Source organism: Canis lupus, chromosome 3 (genome assembly GCF_048164855.1).
Source record: "Canis lupus baileyi chromosome 3, mCanLup2.hap1, whole genome shotgun sequence".
Lineage (NCBI taxonomy): Eukaryota > Metazoa > Chordata > Mammalia > Carnivora > Canidae > Canis > Canis lupus.
This window is the reverse complement of record NC_132840.1, coordinates 61,152,829-61,171,204: the sequence shown is the minus strand read 5'-3', so window position 1 is coordinate 61,171,204 and position 18,376 is coordinate 61,152,829. Positions and strand designations below refer to the sequence as shown.

The window sequence follows — 18,376 nt, the reverse complement described above, 5'->3', positions numbered from 1 at the left end:
GATAAGCATCCCAAATCTCAAGTCAAAAAACTTGATTCATTTATTCTTTCTGCAAATACTTATTAAGCCAGACACTATAATGTCAAACATACAGCAATGGATAAGAATGAGCTAGAAACTGGGGCGCCTGGGTGGTTCAGTTGGTAAAGTGTCCGATCCTTGATTTTGGCTCAGGTCATGATCTCAGGGTCATGGGATGGAGCCCCACATCGGGCTCTGCACTCAGCAAGGAATCTGCATGAGATTGTCTCTCTCTCACCCTCTGCCCCTCCCTGCTACCATTCATGTTCCCACATGCATGCAATCTCTCTTTCTCACTCTAAAAAATTAATTTAAAAAATTAAAACAAAACAAAAAGAATGAGCTAGAAACTAAGAAGGGCAGGGATTCAAACCCATGTCTCTGTTGATGCTTAAAATCTACATTCTTTCTGATAAATACCTGCTGCTGAATCTGACTGTACTTGCCAGACTGAGTGTGTGTGGGGGGAGGGGGGATGTTTTAAACTTGAACGTATAAGTGTATGTTATTTATATGTTAAATAGTATGTAATATATATATTAACTCCTCTTTGGAATGAATTGCTGTGCTGGGTTACAGTGAAGTGGGGCATCCTTTTTCCTGACGGAGAATTTGCTTTTGAACAGGCATGACATTTGCATGAAATCCAATAGTAATAGCAGGTAGTGTTTGTGTTAAAAAATTTAAATTAAAATAAAACTTTTAGATGCCACATGCTATTTGCATAACATTTTCTAAGAGGTTTCTGTTGTTCTTAGTTTAAGGGTGACACATGGGCCATGGGAATAATCAGGATCTTGCTGTACCCAAGGCACCGTCCTCCTCTTGCCTCTATCTGGGCCTCCTCTGACACCTGCTCCTCTCCTGGCCCTGGTGCCATGTCTTTCATGTCAGTCTCTAACTTCTAGTGGTGGCTTCATTCACATATGAATGTCTTCAAGTATCTCCCAGATGAAGCCCTAGGAGTGTACACTGTTCCTCTGTCCTTCTGCCACCCCCCAACCCCCAGCTAGCATGGTATGTCTCTTCCTCTGAAAGGAAGTGATTTAAAGAGGATCTCCACACTCCTTGTCTTTGCTTTTTCCTCTCCTGTGTATTCATCACCACCTGAATCCCCTTCTCTCCATTTCTACTCTGAGCACTTCCTCCAGAGACGTGGCTGGGCCCATTACCAGCAGTACTTCATGTGTTTATTTTGTTTCTAATGAGACTGAACATTATTTCACTTTTCTTAGTCATTTCTCGTATGTCTTTCTGTGACCTGCTCAGGAATTTTGCCTGCTTTCTTCTTATGATTGATCTGTTTCTTTTAAATTATTTAATGGGGAAAGTAGATTATGTCCTCACTCTTTGACCAACATCCGGTATAATTAAGAAGTTAAAACACTGCCACTGCTGAAGGTCAACAGTGAACGTGCGGGTGAGAGCACTGAAGCAAACTACGAAGGATGCCATTTTGCCAAAGCCATATTTCCCACAAACAAGGAAATCTTCTTCGTTCGTTGCAGTAATCATTTCCCCCTCATCCATGTGTGGTGGTGTTTGCTGCTGCAGTGTATGATTGGAGCTCCCTGAGGACCACCTGTCTGCTCCCACTGTTGGAATGGTGGGTCTTGTGGGCTCCTGGTGAGTTGAGCACATGGAGAGCATCATGCCTCCTTCTCTGCTGGCCTTTTTCTTCCTCTGTAATTCATTAATCTTCTTCCTTTGTAAATGTCTCTGTTCTGCCTCTTGCTGTACTGTGCAAGTCTCTTTTACCTCTGTTATGTGGCTGAGTGGCTTCACAACCAAGATTGCCCTGCAGTTTGGAGACCTCAGGAATTTGGGGCCATTGTTTCATCCATTTGCATGGATTCATCAAATTTTAGACCAAGCATGTGTTGTTTTGTGTCTTGGCATCATATCTAGCTCCATTTTTCTGGATTATGCAAGTTTTTATAAAATCCTGCCTTGTTGAATACATGTATTTCTCATTCTGTACCATCTATTACAAACTATATACCAAATAATTGATTTGGTGCAAAAAAAAAGTTTATTTTTATGTGGCTACAATTTAGTTTTAAAGAAGACTACAGTTGTGTTGGAAGATATAAATAATTTATCTTCAATTTATAGCTATTACAGCTATTTAGTACATTTTAGTAGGAATGATATACCCATCTGGAGCATTTTTGTAATAAGCTAAAGTGCATTCTAAAAGCTCTTTGGGCAGTGATTAGTTTCTGCAAGAATGAGTTAAGTGAGTAAATAAAATGACCACAAACTTTAAAATACACATATATGAAAAATGGACACAGCAAAAAGTTAAATTTCAATTATTTTGCATAGTGTTTTTACCCAACTATCTAAAATACAAGAGAGAACAAAATAATCTCTCCTTGGAGGAAAATTTATACATTGTAAATGGACTCTTAGCTTCTTACTATTCTTTCTGAAAACTCTTGCAATATAAAAAAGGCCTATTTCTTCCCTCAGAGGTATCGTTAGGAAATCAAGTTAGATTGCTATCCCACTTCAGTTCAATACACTGAGATTCTTAAGAGAAGCTCACCTTCCAGGTTTCATAATAAGAAAGTATCTGGTCAATTAAATCATAAGCATATAAACCAAATAATAGAAGAACGTATGACTTAAAAATCATAGCCTGGAAAATTACAGTTAAGACCCATATTCTGTTTCATAAATTACTTCACTGTGTTTCTGTCAGTGAATAAAAACAGAAATTCTGTGCCAGACATAGTTAGAATAAAGATCCCACAGAATGGAGATGTAGATTAAAACAGGAAAAAAGAAGATATTTTCTGACTTTCTCTACACATCCATAAAGACAAAACAAGGATTGGTGGTTGCCAGCAGCTAATACGGTGATGGGGAGGGTGGGGCACAGGGCAAGTGCCTAGTGTGTACACAGTTTTCTTTTGGGGTGATGACAATGTTTTGGAACTAGATGGAGGTGATGATTGCACCACATTGTGACTGGATTGATTGCCACTGAACTGTTCACTTTAAAATGATTATTTTCATGTTATGTGACTTTTACCCCAATTAAAGATGTATATAAATTTTTTTTAATTTTTTGAAAAAGAAAAAAAAGTATATGGCTATTTATATACTTGTAGTATATTTGATTATATTCTGTAGACACAACAGTAGTGTTTATAATAGCTGGCAGGCATTTTCATTCAAATACATGTCAGTAATAAAACTATTTGGGAATTGTGTAATATTGGGGGGTTTTTTACCCCTCAGGAATTACCATTGTAGGGGAGGAAACTTTTCCCATTTACCCTTCTAGGTTCTTTGATCTAATAATTAGACATAGGACAGATTAATGAGAAAAACAAATTTCATTTGTCATGTATGGGAAGCCATAAAGATATGAGATTCAAAGAAGTGACTGAAGTAGGCAGCTTTTATACCTTTTTGACAAGAAAACAATAAATCTGTGAAGATATGGCAAGATAAAGCAGTTTGGGCTTGGGGTAGCAAATTAGTAAAGAAGTAGCAAGGCTTATTTTTACTTAGTTCTCAGCCCTATCTCTGGTGATAGGGATGCCTTCTACCCTGCTTGCAGGAGGAGGGTACCTTGTGCATGGGAAATTTAGTTCCTGTTCTGTGGAGTGAAGGAAGGCCAAAGGTTTTTTCCTATCTGGCTCTTTCTTAAGTAACTTTAACTCAAAATAATCAATATGTCAAAGTAGCAGATTCAGGGGTGGGATAGTCTGCTACCTTGCATCATCCTACTTTTTAAGATTTTCACTTAGAACTTTACCCGTCTGTGTTATCTCACTGTATAATTGCCTGTCTTGAATTTTAAATCTTCCCAAGAACCTTTGTATTCATTTCTACTCAAGTTATTACTGTGATATTGAAGGCTTGCATTTGGAATAACTCTTATGGTAGAATCATTTCTGAAAGTCCATTCGCATGCTGGCTCTCCTCTTACACATCATTAATGAAGGTGTCAACTAGAAAGGTCACTCACAGCAGTGCCTGTGGCACCCCACTGATCATTTGAGTAGAATTTGATATATTGCCTTTAATAATTGCCCTGTCCTTGTCAACTAATTCTCAGTTCATGTTGGAGGCCTTACGGTCAATACAATTAAAATTAATTCTTCTCATTTTATGGTAGTGAGATGCTATTTAATACCATGCCGGCAATACCTAAATACCACTTTTTTTTTTTTTTTTTTTTTTTTTTGCTTCTACTGGGCATGCACTTCTGCTCAATTATTATGTTCATTAATGATGATGGTTTCCATAATAATGGTGAGCTGGTTTTTCACTTCTGGATCACCTTGTGCTGTCTATTCCTTTTCCTGGCTTTAATCTGTTCCCTGATTATTAGTATCTCTAAGGCCTGAGGAAATAGCAAGGACAGACCCAGCTTCGTTTTGTCTGGCTCACAGCCTATTTTCAGCCTAGAAACTGCTTTGAGGGTTGAGAGTGAGGATTGGTTGTGGTGGATTAAGTGGACATACGGTTTACCCATCTGAGAAAGCTTCCGCTAATATATTGACACCTCAAGCTACAGTGAGGGTTTCAGAGTTGGGAGCACTCTGGGGTGATCCTCCACCCTTGTTTCCCCACTGAGGGTGGGCACTGTGGAGATTTGGAAGGGGCGGTTGTTGGCTTTTCAGTACTCTTCCATATACTAGGAGATGTGGAGCATGCCCAGAGCTAGCATTCTAGATGCCCATAGTCACTGGGACAACCCAGAGAGCCGCACACAACTCTGATACATCTGAGTGGTACAGACCTACAACCTTCTCATTTTACCAAAGAACAGGCTGAGGCCCAAAGAGGTTTGGCATTGGGCCTAGCTAGAGGCTCATGTCCTAAAAGCTACAAAATCGGTACTAGAACCAGAATATCCGCTTTCATTGTCTAGTGTTCCTTCTATTAGCCTAGCTATTTTTTTGTGTTTTGGGATATTTTAAGAGAAGGAGAGAGAAGCAGAGGCTGAGAGAGAACCCAAGCGGACTCCCCACTGAGCACGAAGCCAGACACGGGACTCAATCTCACCACCCTGAGATCATGACCTGAGCTGAAATCAAGAGTCAGATGCTTCCCCAGCTGTGCCAGCCACTGCCCCAGCAGAGGTAGTTTTACTTAAAATACTGAAACTGGGATCTTAAGCGGGACTTCAGGACCATCTGAAGTTCAGTTACCTTTCTTACACAGTCTAGTCCTTCTTACTCCAAAATCAGTCTCCTTTTCTTCCATCTTTGGGCACTACCTGCCCTCCAATCATGCTCGGTTGGTGTCTTGCTCCCTGTTGTCCCTGGGAGAACAGAAGGTAGAGCGCAGCTAGCTGTCGGCACATCAGTTCTTCTAGCCTGCCTGCATTCGCACCTGGATGTCCTGCCTGACACCCTGCCACCGCCTGGGATGCTGGCTCCCAGGGCCCCACTGCCTTCTCGCACACAAGGACTGTGCTTCCAGAACTACCCCTGTTCTTGCCAGCCTCTTCATTTTCTTCCTCCCATCAACATGTACGTATACTCAGCTACTTCCATAGTAAGACAGGCCTCTTCATCTACGAGAGTGTTTTTCACCTTCCCTGGAAGCAGTCTGTCTTGGAGAGCTGGTGGTCCTGGCCCTCCCAACTCCTGCCCACCAGCAGATCCTTGGCCTCGTCAGACTCACCTGTCTCCACTGCACCCACAGTGTCATTCCTGCCAAAGCTACCCATCCTGCCAAATCAAGCCAGAAATTCTTAGCCCTCTTCCTGACCTCTCCACAGCATGGGACCCCCCGTCATTCAGGAAACCTGCCCGTTGGCTTCTAAAGCTAAACTTGATTTCTTTATTTGCCTCCCTTCAAGACCCATCAGTTTTCATTGAGGACTCCTCTGCTTACGGAGTCCAAGAAGCTGGAGTCTTCTCAAAGATGTGACCTAGATTTTATTCATTTGTATTTTAGGAGACTGAAATAAGTCCGTGCTTCTTAATCACTACCAAAGATACAGCAGATTTACCTTAGCTACATACTAGTACATTGTTTGGGCTACCTGTTAATGAACATGATGCATTTCCTCTGGCCAGTCATCTTCACTGAGTCCTCATGGCATTTCAATGAAGGATGCTGAATCATTCACCTATTCTCTGAACCTTCTACAGGACTGTGTAGCTGGTTGCCAGGTTTTTTAGACCTTCACAGAGCCATAGAAAGTTACAGTGCAAATGGGAATTTGAAACTTCCACATGTACCTTTATAGTATGAGCTATAACTTAAAATATGTTTAGAATGCTTTTCAAAAAATAAAGCATTTAACGTATATTCTCATTGTTCTTTTGAAATTTTTATGAAATGGCTTGTTAAAAGCAATTTGATTTAATCACTGGAGAGTTGGGCACATGGAAGGGTTTTGGCATTTTTCATAAAGCTTGGTTATTGAACACTTAGAGAAGAAGAGTAAGCACTGTTTTAGTTTCTTGTATTAATGATGAGACTTTGAGTCCAGACACTGAAGAGTCATTCTATAATGAGGCCTTGACAGGGGAGACTTCACCATATGGGATGTAAATCCCAGTATCTTTATGGAATATCAGTGAGATGGCTTTCTGCCAATTATTGCTCTGGATACCAAGTGATGGCAGTTGGCAGTGTTCGAACAGAGAATATCTTTGCTTCTGTTATATACTAATTGCTCGTCTGTTGCTTTGACATTATGCAGTTGTTTCTGATTGAATAATGCAGCACTGGCTTCAGTATATTTATATAAAATTGTTCTTAATATCATTTCATTCTAAATTTTTGAGGAGATAGGCTGGAAGAGACATTAATAAACAGTGAATTGAAGAACTGGCTCAATGGATAAAAAAGCTGCCTTGTGTGTATGTTTCTGGTTCCACCAAAGTCCTCCACTTCCCTCCCACAATCATGTGAAAGCCACGCTCGCTGCAAGCTTCGTCCTCCTGCTGGCAAAGGTAAAGGTCTCACTTTGCCATTTTGCTTTTCTTCAAGTTATTCGGTACACAGCACATTAGCGGCTGACCTATTTTCCTCAGAACCTTCTCAGACCTCTGCTTCCATGGCAATGTTATTGTCCGTTCATGCTCGCTCTCCTGTGCTCCTGGCCCCCCACTCTGTACAGCTTTCTATGGACCTGGGGGTCCTCCCCTGTTTCTTCCCCTCCTCAGCCAGATACTCCACACAGCTGCTGCTTGCGGGGATCACCTGCAGTCAGTAGGCACAGCTGTTCATCAACATCCCTCTTGTCTCCTGCTGCCTCCCATTGCTCAGTCCCACCTTGTGTCCTGCTCACTGCATCCTGCCCTCCTGACAGCTCCATGGCAACTTCAGATAAATGCGAGGGTGACATCATTATTCATTTGCGTTCCTTTCTGAAGTATCTGCTTCTTTGTTCAGAGAGCTTAAAATTCAAAACCTGGGATTTACTTTGAGACTTACATTCAATCTGTTCTAAGTGTAAAAACTGGTATAATTGTGTTTTATTGGTGCTTTTGGGGGGATAATCCAAGTTCAGTTATTTGAAATATTTTGAATACCCCATGCTGCCATTTTCTGACATCAACTTCCACTCATTTCATTTTCATATTACATAGTACAGATGCACACCACTTCTATGAAGTCTTGCCAATCAAAACAGCTTTGTCAACTTTAGCTGTATTGTGGATTTTCTTGAAAAAAATGTATAGGATTCTTTGTTAAATTCTTTTAATACTGGGCAGCCCGGGTGGCTCAGCGGTTTAGTGCCACCTTCACCCCAGGGCGTGATCCTGGAGACCTAGGATCAAGTCCCATGTCGGGCTCCCTGCATGGAGCCTGCTTCTCCCTTTGCCTGTGTCTCTGCCTCTCTCTCTCTCTCTCTCTCTCTCTCTCTGTGTGTGTGTGTCTCTCATGAATAAATAAATAAAATCTTTAAAAAATTATCTTAATACTTCTTTTAAGTATGGTTTTCTTACAATTTTTAAAGTAGTTAACTCTCCAGTCCAGAAATATTTGAGGAATGCGTTTAAATAAAGTTATTTCTCCTATGTGAATCCAGCGTATTTTTGGACATATACTGGCAACATGGGGCTCGACTCTGCAGGCCTATCAAATCTGCAGCTTGTGTGGAGGTGCCCACACACAGTATGCTCATGTGCTTTCAATTGAAAACCCACTTCCAGAACTTGTAGGGTGACCAACTGTTGTGGTTTGCCTGGAACTGAGGGAATTGCCAGGAGCCAAATGGTGGGTTGTCAAACTGCAGTGATTCAGCTGCTGCATACATTAGTTAAATTGCCCTTAAAGTAGAGCAGTTGGAAATTTTACCAGATTGAAAGGACCTAAAGAAATTATTTCTTGGATCACTTATATTTAAATCCATACATGTAAATATCAACCATGTTATTAGCCCAGAAGGTATTTATTCTAATTATACAAAAATAATCTGTCTATATATAATTAAGTTATATCTTACATATTTTTATATAAAAATTAAAAAATCACACTTTCTCTACATCAGCTTATTAATAAATGTGGGACTTCTGCATTTATTCATTCATTAAATCTATATTTATTAAGCAGGTACTATTTGCCTCACACAAAATACCAAGGACTAAAGATTATTGTCACATCAGAAGATCCCAGCACTTCCTAGAGTTTTGTTAGTAATTTGGGCCCCATTCCAGGTTTTCAAAATCCCCAGACATTGATGGAATTGCCATCTGGTTGGTATCTCATTGTCCATGAGAAGCCCATTTCTAATTCTCTGGAGCTTAAGTATGTGACCAATGTTCCATTAAATTAACTCATCTCAATAGTTAATTTTTTTCTGCCTGTGTTGTGGTTTGTTCATCCATTGTGTGAGCCCTAAGCCTTTTCATTAGTTTTGTGAGAGAAGTATCTGTTTACACTTGTCAAACCCTGCTCCAGGACTGAGCCCATAATAGGAAGAAGTTGAGCCAAGTGCCGCTGTGGGTCCAGGCTTAAACAGACCACGGGCTTCACCCTGAAGTTCACCCTAAGAATCTGCCACATGCCAGCTGGCTCAGTTAGCTGGGTGACCTCAAAGCAACCCTGCATGACCCATCTTTGAGGAGCTGACATTCTCTTATTTGCCTGGCTGCAGCTCAGAGCCAGCTGAGCACCAGAAAATTGTTGCTACACATCCAGCCCCTGAGTAGTTCTGGCATACAGTAGGTGCTCAGTAAAATTTTGTCCAAGAGATCCTGCCATGTTGTAGTTAGCATCTCAGGATGCAGATCATCCCCTGAACTCATAGTCTATATTTCATGATTCAGCACTGTGTTCAATATTATTTTGGAACCATTTACTTGGCATTTCTTTTCTAGCTCTTCTAACTTCTGACTTTTAAAGGCTAAGACTAAAACTTATTTTTCCTTGTTGCTCTGCATGACATAGGACAGTGATTGAACTCTTGAAAAAGTATACTGAATTTTAGTGATGTCAATGAATGCAAAACATTGGTACTTTCTGATTAATTAAATCCCTAGACATGACATGGGTTTAAAGGGAGACTATGTGAACTAATGTAATTTGAAATTAATTTCCTTCTTCATGTCAAGGTCCTTGTAGTGAAATGCTAGTAAAGTTAGATTTTAGAATCATGATTCATGTTGTGGGGTGAGTATTTGATGACTTTCAGTGATTATTTTACCTGGAATATGCTTCTTTGGTTAATCGGTATCTATTTTATTGGGACACACCATCGATAACAGTAGGAAAATAGACCCTTCTCTCCACCTGGAGCACAGCCCATGTTGTCTCCTATGGGCTTTAACACAGGAGGAAATTATGATTTAGAATTGAATGAATTAGAATTTCATGATTTTTCTAATGCTGTTCTTAAAATAAGCCTTACGGATTAGAAATAAAAAAGCTGGGTTCATACAAGTCTTTCCTAAAAAAAAAAAAAAAAAAAAAAAAAGTGGGGAGGAAGAAGAAAACAACCAACAGAAAACATTCAGTGTGGTAATTAGAGACAAAGGTATGCTTATCTCCACAGCCTTTTAAATGGATCCATGAAAAAAGCACAGCAGGACTGAAGACCCTTAGAAATTCTGAGATTCAAAGGGGGGAGGGGGACTCTGACATGCAAAAAAGCCAGGGTTCAAAAGCATGTTTGACTCAGGCTGGAATGTGAGAACATTTTCATTTTAGAGAGCTTGCCAAAGATGGATGAAGTATTGTGGCCTTCATGGTGAATCCTTAATCTCACCCCAGTCCCCACCCACCTTGTGAAACAGCAGTTAAACCAAGAGAGAATTAGTTTTAAAAGCAACACAGTTTTTTTTTTTTTTTTGGATTTCCCTCCCCCTCTTCCTTCTCTGACCTTTACCTTTGTTCCTCTTTGGTTTCCATGCTCTTGTTAACCTCTGTGAATGTTAGCACTCATTAATATCTTCCCCAGCCTTCTAACCCTGGTGAGAATCCCAGAGCACTCTCAGACCATTCACTCACATTTTTCTTTATGGAGTGTTGGATGTCAGCAATGATCCTCTGAAAGAAGTGCACTGTTCCCCTGAAAAGGCAACGTTTAGGGGCACCTGGGTGGCTCAGTCAGTGAAGAGTCTGCCTTAAGCTCAGGTCATGATCTCTGGGTCCTGAGATCCAGCCCTGGGTCAGGCTCCCTGCTCCGAGGGCATCTGCCTCCACCTGCTGCCGCCCCTCTCTGCCCCCTGCTTCCCCACTGCTCCTGTTCTGTCTCTTTCTTTCTATGGCTCTTCAATAAATAAAAGAAGAAAAAAAAAAAAAAGGCCACATTTAGTGTCTGTAGTGAAGGTGAATTCATACATGCATACTTCCATTTCTTTCTCTTTTGGAGGAGTGGGTTTTCCCTTAGGAACATGAGAAATTCTAAGACCTGGTACTGTAAGAAAGAAGTTGAGGCTATAAATTCTGCAAATCTCGGACATCAGTCTTCTGCTTTAAGTCTAGTAGAATGCATTACTACAGTCTTGAAATGCATGCTTATCAACAATAGTGATTGCCTTTGAGGTAAGATGGGCATTTAAATGGACATTTAGGAGAAACCAAGGGATTAATGGAATTTTTTAAAGAGCTTGTTATCTTTAACAGTGTTAGGCCAGTTTCATCATGTCTTGTGCTTTACCCCAATTTCTAAATGAAGATTTGCTCAACATTTCCCAGGTAGTAAATTCCCAATAGTGGATAATCTCCAACAGTAAATATGCTAAATTGTATATTAGCAACCTAAACTTTAGGAGGAGAGTGTGTTTGTTTTGTTGTCTAGCATCAGTGATGGTCATTTTAGACATACTGAAAGTGCATTTTACTGGCTTGTTTTTTATTTTAAAAATAACCCCAAAATAAAATTCCTTCCTTCATTTGCACCAGCATATTTTTAATTCCATGAGCACCTTTCCCCTGCCCTGCCAGGTTATGTCCACCTTTGGGTCTGTGACTGTAACTCATTTCCATGCTTGTACCAACTTGGCTCAGTGCTCATTTCATGGTGTTCAGTAAATAATTGGTGAGTGTGCTCTGCTGGCTACTACTCTGTTGTCCTTTTGATTGGTGGTGTTTAGGTTTTGGGTTTTGTTTTACTTATAGAGCAGGGGGCATTTATTGGCAACTAGGAAAGCATTTGTTTCTGCAAGGGAGGGGCCCCGCATAGTTGAGTCTCACCCATTTTATGAAACACTCAAAAGAGGAAACTCTCCATCTTCTGTACACAGTTTAGTCATGTACAGTAGCAAGAATCCAAGTTAGTGACATTTTGTAACAATTTTTACTGGTAGCTAGGACTCAAATGTGAGACATAAAGAATATGTTGAATAGTGGGAGGAACTTGGCATTTGAAATCAGAAACCAGAACTCAGCAATCTGGTAGGTGATTCAGGTTTTTTCCCAAATTATGGGTCAGGATACTTTGGTGGGATACAATTAGTGGGACATGTCTAGCATATTTTCTCAAATAATAAAAATATAATTTTTCAAAGTAATAGACCAAGGAAGGATAAAACATTTCATATTATTTAAAGAATCTTTTTGTTTCAGAGGTAGAGACTGGTTGTGTGTGTGTGTGCACATGTGTGTACGTATGCATGTGTGTGCATGTGTATGTGAAACTGGGTCACAAACTAAAATGTAGATAGTCAAGAAAAAGTTTTAAAAACACAAAGCTTTGGGTATTTGAATGTTTCATCATTCTGAGCCTTGAATTTCTCATCTCGTAAATAAGATTAATGGTGACTATTTTGAGGGTTTATTCTGGGGATTAATGGCAGTAATACATGCAAGGTATGTTGCATAGCACCTAATTTACATGATAGACATGCAAAAGATGCTATCTTTTACTAAAATTAATCCACTTAAAATTTAATTGATTAGGATCTATTCAAGTGTACACAGGATTGAGTCAAGATTTCAATCCATGAAACTAATTTTTAAAATATTTTCTGATTTGAAAGACAGAGATGTTAAAAATTAATCAGGAAGGACATTGCTTAATTAATTCACTGTGTTTATTGATTTTTCTTTGAGATCATTGCTTTTCAGTTCAATAAAAGTATTTTTAATTATTTCAACCCATTTACTCAAGTAATATTTTTAGAAGCTGGAGTATGTCCAAAGGAACTTGACAGATATGTTTAGGTGACTCCAAACTAATGCTATGAGAAATAGTTAAATATCTGGTGAAAGCTTACAAAAGAGAATACTTAAATGACATTGATTTCAAATATTAAAAGGACTATTTATTTCATGGCAAAGAAATTACATTAATTAAATATGTTCTGGAAGAAGGAATAGTGAAGACAAATTTATTGGAAGTTATGAAATAATAGAGTTCAGCTCCAAATGAGAAAAAAAGAATTATTCTTGAGACTGGTCCTGAACCATCGTAGCTACTTTAGAAGGGCTGTCCCTCTGAGAAGGGAAGATGGGTATGTTCAGATTTGATACAATGCAAACCTCTTTTAGATTAAAGATCTGATGATTTTTAGATTGGCTTTTATGGGTTAGATAACTCCATAGGCTATATGTCAAACTCTTACACTGAGCATTTCCATATGATGTACACATGTCAGACATGTGTTTTACATAAATGTACCTGGAAACAGAGTCTGGGGGAAACTGCTGAGGAACAGGCATATTTTTATCTGTGAAGGAATCCTTGTATTTATTGGGTCAGTTTTCATCTAGTAACAGGCATTGAATTGCTTATGCTCATTTTTAGTGGTTTAGTGGGTATAAGCCTTGTAACAAGGTTGGGGCTTGTGAGCATGGCAATACCTATAAAGAACATGTGAGGGGAAGTAACAGCACCTGGAGGGGCAGAGGTGACTCTACAGAAATAAGATGGTTACTTTCACCAAGAAGCAGACCCAGAAAGGCATATGCTGATGGCAGGGAAGGATTTTTTTTTTTCTGTAGTCTTTAAAAAATGCTTTGAATGGCTTTAGATTTTGTTGGAAAAGAGAATAACTTTTAAAGGATGCCCTAGATCATGATGTAGTCTCAGTACCTGGAAATGGCTCTCCCCTCCAGAGTAATTTATAGACAAGAAATCTGAGTTGTATAAAATGGAAATGCCCAATACAGAGCTGGAATCAGAACATGTATTTCTTGACTTTGAATCCATCATTCTTTCTAATATCAGCCCTGAAACATTTCCCCTTAGTCTGGTGGTCTCAGGCAGCTGAATCTATTGTGTCAGGTGTGTCAGCCATGAATCATAATGGGTCCAGGATCTTTCAGTAGTCATGCACAGCAGCTTTATTTGCATGTATCATAGAACTAAATGAGGACTCAGACATCTCCTTCGGAGGTTTTCAAATGTTACTTTAACACTGAAACCCTTTGTTCAAACAATATTTCTGTAGCAGCTTAATATATAAAGCAGACTTTAAAAAAAGCTGATTTAGTTGAAATGAATATTAGGGGATCTGGACCACTGCCTGATCCTACCGCCCACTGGCCCCACAGTTACAACTATTAGGCTTCCAAGATGCACCATAGTTAGAAAGAAAGAAAGAAAAAAAGTCTACTTGCTGGCTTTTGTTTTATCACCAGGGTTTCTTTGATGCAGGGGAAAAAGGACATTATTTTAGACTTCATTGGAGAAAAATCCATTTTCTCAAATGTGGCAAAAATTGCCTGTAGGGACATATTGCAGTGAGCATGAGTCCACGGGAGTCCAATGAAAGGGAAGACATAAAATATAAAGAAACTGGCCTTTATAAGTGTCCAAAACAGACATTTGTATGTATTAATCAACTTGAGCATAACTGACTCACCATTTCTAAGAACTTTCCCAAAGAAAACAAAATCTGGGAAAAATTTCTCTTAGTATAAATAATTGTGAGTGCTGATTTGAAATCATTGTATAGATGTTTTATAGGGTCTGTAGTGATGGCTTTTTCTAGAGCATCTGCAAAATAGCATCTGCTTTGGACAAGGCACCCTGTAATCTGATGGGACAGTGTCTCTAAAGGAAGAGACTGGTTTCATTTCATGGATTATCTGGAAATTACTTGGAGCCTCCAGAGCCTTCCTGGGATGAGGTTCAGTGATCTTTGTATAAGGGAAATGAAGGCGGGCCCACGATCAAACAATCACAATTTACACAGTGATGGATCTCAGAAGGTAGTCCCAAAGCCAGGTTTGGTTGTTACTGATGTTTTTAATGATTACACTGCCAGTGAGCTCATGTCTTAGAATCTTCCAGGACCTAAGGCTCCCTCAAGATGGTGGCGTACTCATAATCCATTTCAATGTTTTCTCCATCCTAAATCCATGACTGAATGCTTAATAGTATCTGCTCCTTCTTTGTCTGGAGATTCTTGTTGCCCAGCACTACTTACCAGCTTGGCACACAGGGGTAACTCTCCCTCGGGAAGAAAGGGAGTCTGTGTACCAGTGGTGCCGATCACCAGCACATTCTTCTTCAAGTCGATGGAACACTGGTGTCTCCTGAGCATATCCAGCCCCAGAAGCATGTCCATGGGCTGCTCCTCCAGGATGGAGAAAGAGCACTGTAGGAAATCACCTTCAATCTGAATCTGAGCTAGATGGACTCGGCCAATAATCCTCTGCGTGCCCACCCCTTTGGCAATGCCAGCCCACCGGCGGTCCACCAGCCGTATTATATTACATCTCTCGGCACAGGCTTGGCTCATGATAGTCATCTGGGCTCCAGAGTCCACGAAGGCCTTCAGAGGATGTCCATTCACTTTGCAGTTGATATAGAGCATGGCCACTTGTCCGAAACTCTCTGGAGCCTCCTCCATCGCTATGTTCATATTTTCCTCGATGTTCTGCTGCCGGATTTCTTCTTCTATTTTGGCCTGAGCTTCCAAGTCGAATGGGTCGGCAGTGTAGAGGCGCAGCCGCTCCTGCTCTCTCAGGGCCCTTTCTCTCTGCTGCTCCATGAGGACATGAGAAAATGTGTCAAGGTTCCCGCTGAGCAGGGCTTCGGCCAGGGGCGGGTTGCGCTCCTTGAGCAGTGACAGGTCGTGGGGGTTGGACAGTAGCATGCTCCGGATCAACGCGGGGCTGTCCAGGCCCTGTGTGGGTGTCATCTTCTCTCCGGAGTCCAGGCCGTGGGACTGCTGCGCTGACGGGGCCCGCTGCTGCTGCTGCTGCTGCTGGCGGGAGCTGGACGTGCCCGGCACGGCTAACCTGGTGAAATCTACCTGCAGCAGGCTGGATGTTCGTCCGTGCGGCCGCGGCCCCGCGCTCTCCCTCTGCAGCAGCACCACCACGTCACCGTCTCTGAGGCCGTAGGAGCCCAGGGAGCAGCGGTCGTCGGTGAGGAGCCGCTCCATGAAGATGATCTGGATCTCGTCCACAGGGATGCCAGACTCGAGCTCACAAAGGAGGCGGAAGTTGTGCAGTTCGAAGTCAGGGTTGACCTGGAGGGAGAAGGTCGCCTCGGACAGGTCCCTCCGCACACAGTACACGGTGATCAGCATGACATTGGCCCAGGCAGGCCAGACGGGCACAGGGCATCAGGGTGTGCTCTGGCTCCCTGGAGCTAGGTCTCGTCGGTGGTGTCTGGGCTTCGTTCTGTTCACTCCTGCACGAGGCCCAGCTGCTCACCAGTGCAGTGCCGGCTGCTTGGCGGCTCGGAACCCTGAGGAGGCCCGGGTGTTCCAGGGCTCATTTGTATGGCACTGCTTGGAACTTGGAATGCCTGTTCCCACAGAGGTGCCCGGCTCCGCCCACTGGTTCCCGGGCCAGCCCTTCCCACCCTGCCTCACCCACGATTTGGAAGATTATCTCAGCTCTTCCTAAACAACATTTCATCTTGGTCACTTGAGAGTGGTATTCTACATGCTTCTCCTTAGACCCAGACAGGGGTGCTTGGTCCCTGCATGGCGAGCATCACGCTATGTGCTTGGGATGAGAGACGGGTCAGACTTGGTGCCCTACTGTGATGACCTCACATTCTCTGGAGGGGGGATTGATGATAAATGAGGGAATCATAATACAGGAGGTAAGTGAGACACCCCAGACAACACTTAACAGAAGCCAGAATTCACAATAAGGCCTGTTGTTTTCTAGGAAAATGGAGGACGTCCAATGTCATAGGAGAAATTTGTACATGATTTTGGACGGCCTGATGTGAAGCTGGAAAGAAAACAATTAGAACCAGTTTTTAGAGTTATACGTGAATCCAAGGAATGTAGATAGTATTAATACACAAGAATCCTCCATCCAAAAACATAAAAAAAGGAGGGAAAGAAAAGAGAAAAAAAAAGAAAGGAAATGGGAAAGATTTGAAGGAAGTGTTTATGATTTTTTTCTATTTAATTGATTTAAGGAAGAGGTTTCTCATGACCTATGAAGGACACATGGTGGCGGGAGGGCCAGGTAGATGCCTTCTTGTTGGTTTAGAGAGGGCACTGTTGCTAGAAGATGAAAATATAAGGACGACCAAAGCGAATGCAGTGGGGAATAAGAGAGATCATTGAGTAGAATGGATGGGACGTCTTGAGACATTGGATGTGGGCTGCATGAAAGAACAGAATGTGTGGATGACATAGAGGGTCATCACCATCACCCTACCTTCAATGGATGTGTGAGATGAACCTTTGAGGAGACCAGTTTGATGTTGGTTTTGGAGTAAAATGGATCATGAATGCCCATCTCAGGGCCGTGAATGGCTCCCTCTCTGACGTAGGGCACAGGACCCTCCCACACACAGCAGAGTGGAGACATTAAGAACATTGATAGAGAGGTCCTTCTGGGCAGATGGTGGCTGGGTACAATCCTTGAGTGCCACTTCCTTTTCTCTGTATCTCACAGTGTGTGTGAGGAGCTCCTGCTTCCAGGGTGTGGTCTCCCCAGGTGTGTTTAATTACAAACCAAAAGATAGTTAACATCTTCTGCCTTGCCCCACCTCCCTCTTTATTTCAAGGTTTGTCAGGAGACCTGCACCATTAGAGGTTACATCAACTTAAAGAACTGTTTTAGTTTCCATTTCTCATGTGTTTGTCTCAGATAAAGGACTATATCTTATTCATTGCTCTAATTATCATTATATTTCCATACTCATATTCATTTATATTGGAAATGTTGACTAAATGCCTAGCGTGTGTGAAGCATATGCTAAGTTCTGGGGAGGCATGCATGAATAATGTTAAGTGTAAGCTATGCTCGTAGAGGAGCCAGTCTAAAAGAGGATGCATGCACACATATGCGTATGCATGCACACACACACATGTATACACAAATGCACATGTGCACGCAAATACACATGCATGCATGCACGCACGCACACATACATGGACATGTGTGCATGTACACACATGTACATGCATGTGCACATGCAGACACATACACACATACAGATACAAAACATGTATACACATACACAGGCGTACACACGTGCATATGCATGCACACATAGATGGGTATACTTATGTACATGCACACATATACACACGCACATGCATATACACATACATACACACATGCACCCACATACATAGATAGGCATAAGATACGTGCTTATGCATGCACCCATATAGACATACATGTACACACAAGCATACACACATACATGCATATGCACACACACTTCCATATATACATATACACACATAATACCAGAGAGGTCAGTACAACAGGAGAGAAATGAATACTATCCAGAGAACAAATGCAGAATGTGAAAAGGGAGTCAGGCAGGGACGCTTCCTGAACATGCTGGGTTTAGAGACATGGCAAGAAGTCAGCCACAGGGGGCTGGATGCAGTGGAGACCCAGGGCCAAGAAGTGCATGGCCCCAACTTCATACCTTCAACCAGAAAGGCAGCAGCCCTTCAGGATGAGGAGGATTTTATAAACTTTCAGGGGGAAATAATCTAGCATTATAATTTTCCTGTAGAAAATTCTGAATTATTTAGAGCCA

The 18,376-nt window shown here is 41.5% G+C and overlaps 2 protein-coding genes across 3 annotated transcripts in view; one reads left to right on the top strand and one right to left on the bottom strand.

Moving 5' to 3' along the window:
- PDGFD (platelet derived growth factor D) overlaps positions 1-18,376 on the top strand; it is a 229,311-nt gene that overhangs the window by 99,572 nt on the left and 111,363 nt on the right. The gene's annotated exons all lie outside the window — the stretch shown is intronic.
- Positions 14,625-16,721, bottom strand: DDI1 (DNA damage inducible 1 homolog 1). Its single transcript, XM_072821772.1, has one exon. It carries the CDS (start codon positions 15,933-15,935, stop codon positions 14,733-14,735), a length of 1,203 nt encoding a protein of 400 aa, XP_072677873.1. The 5' UTR covers positions 15,936-16,721; the 3' UTR covers positions 14,625-14,732.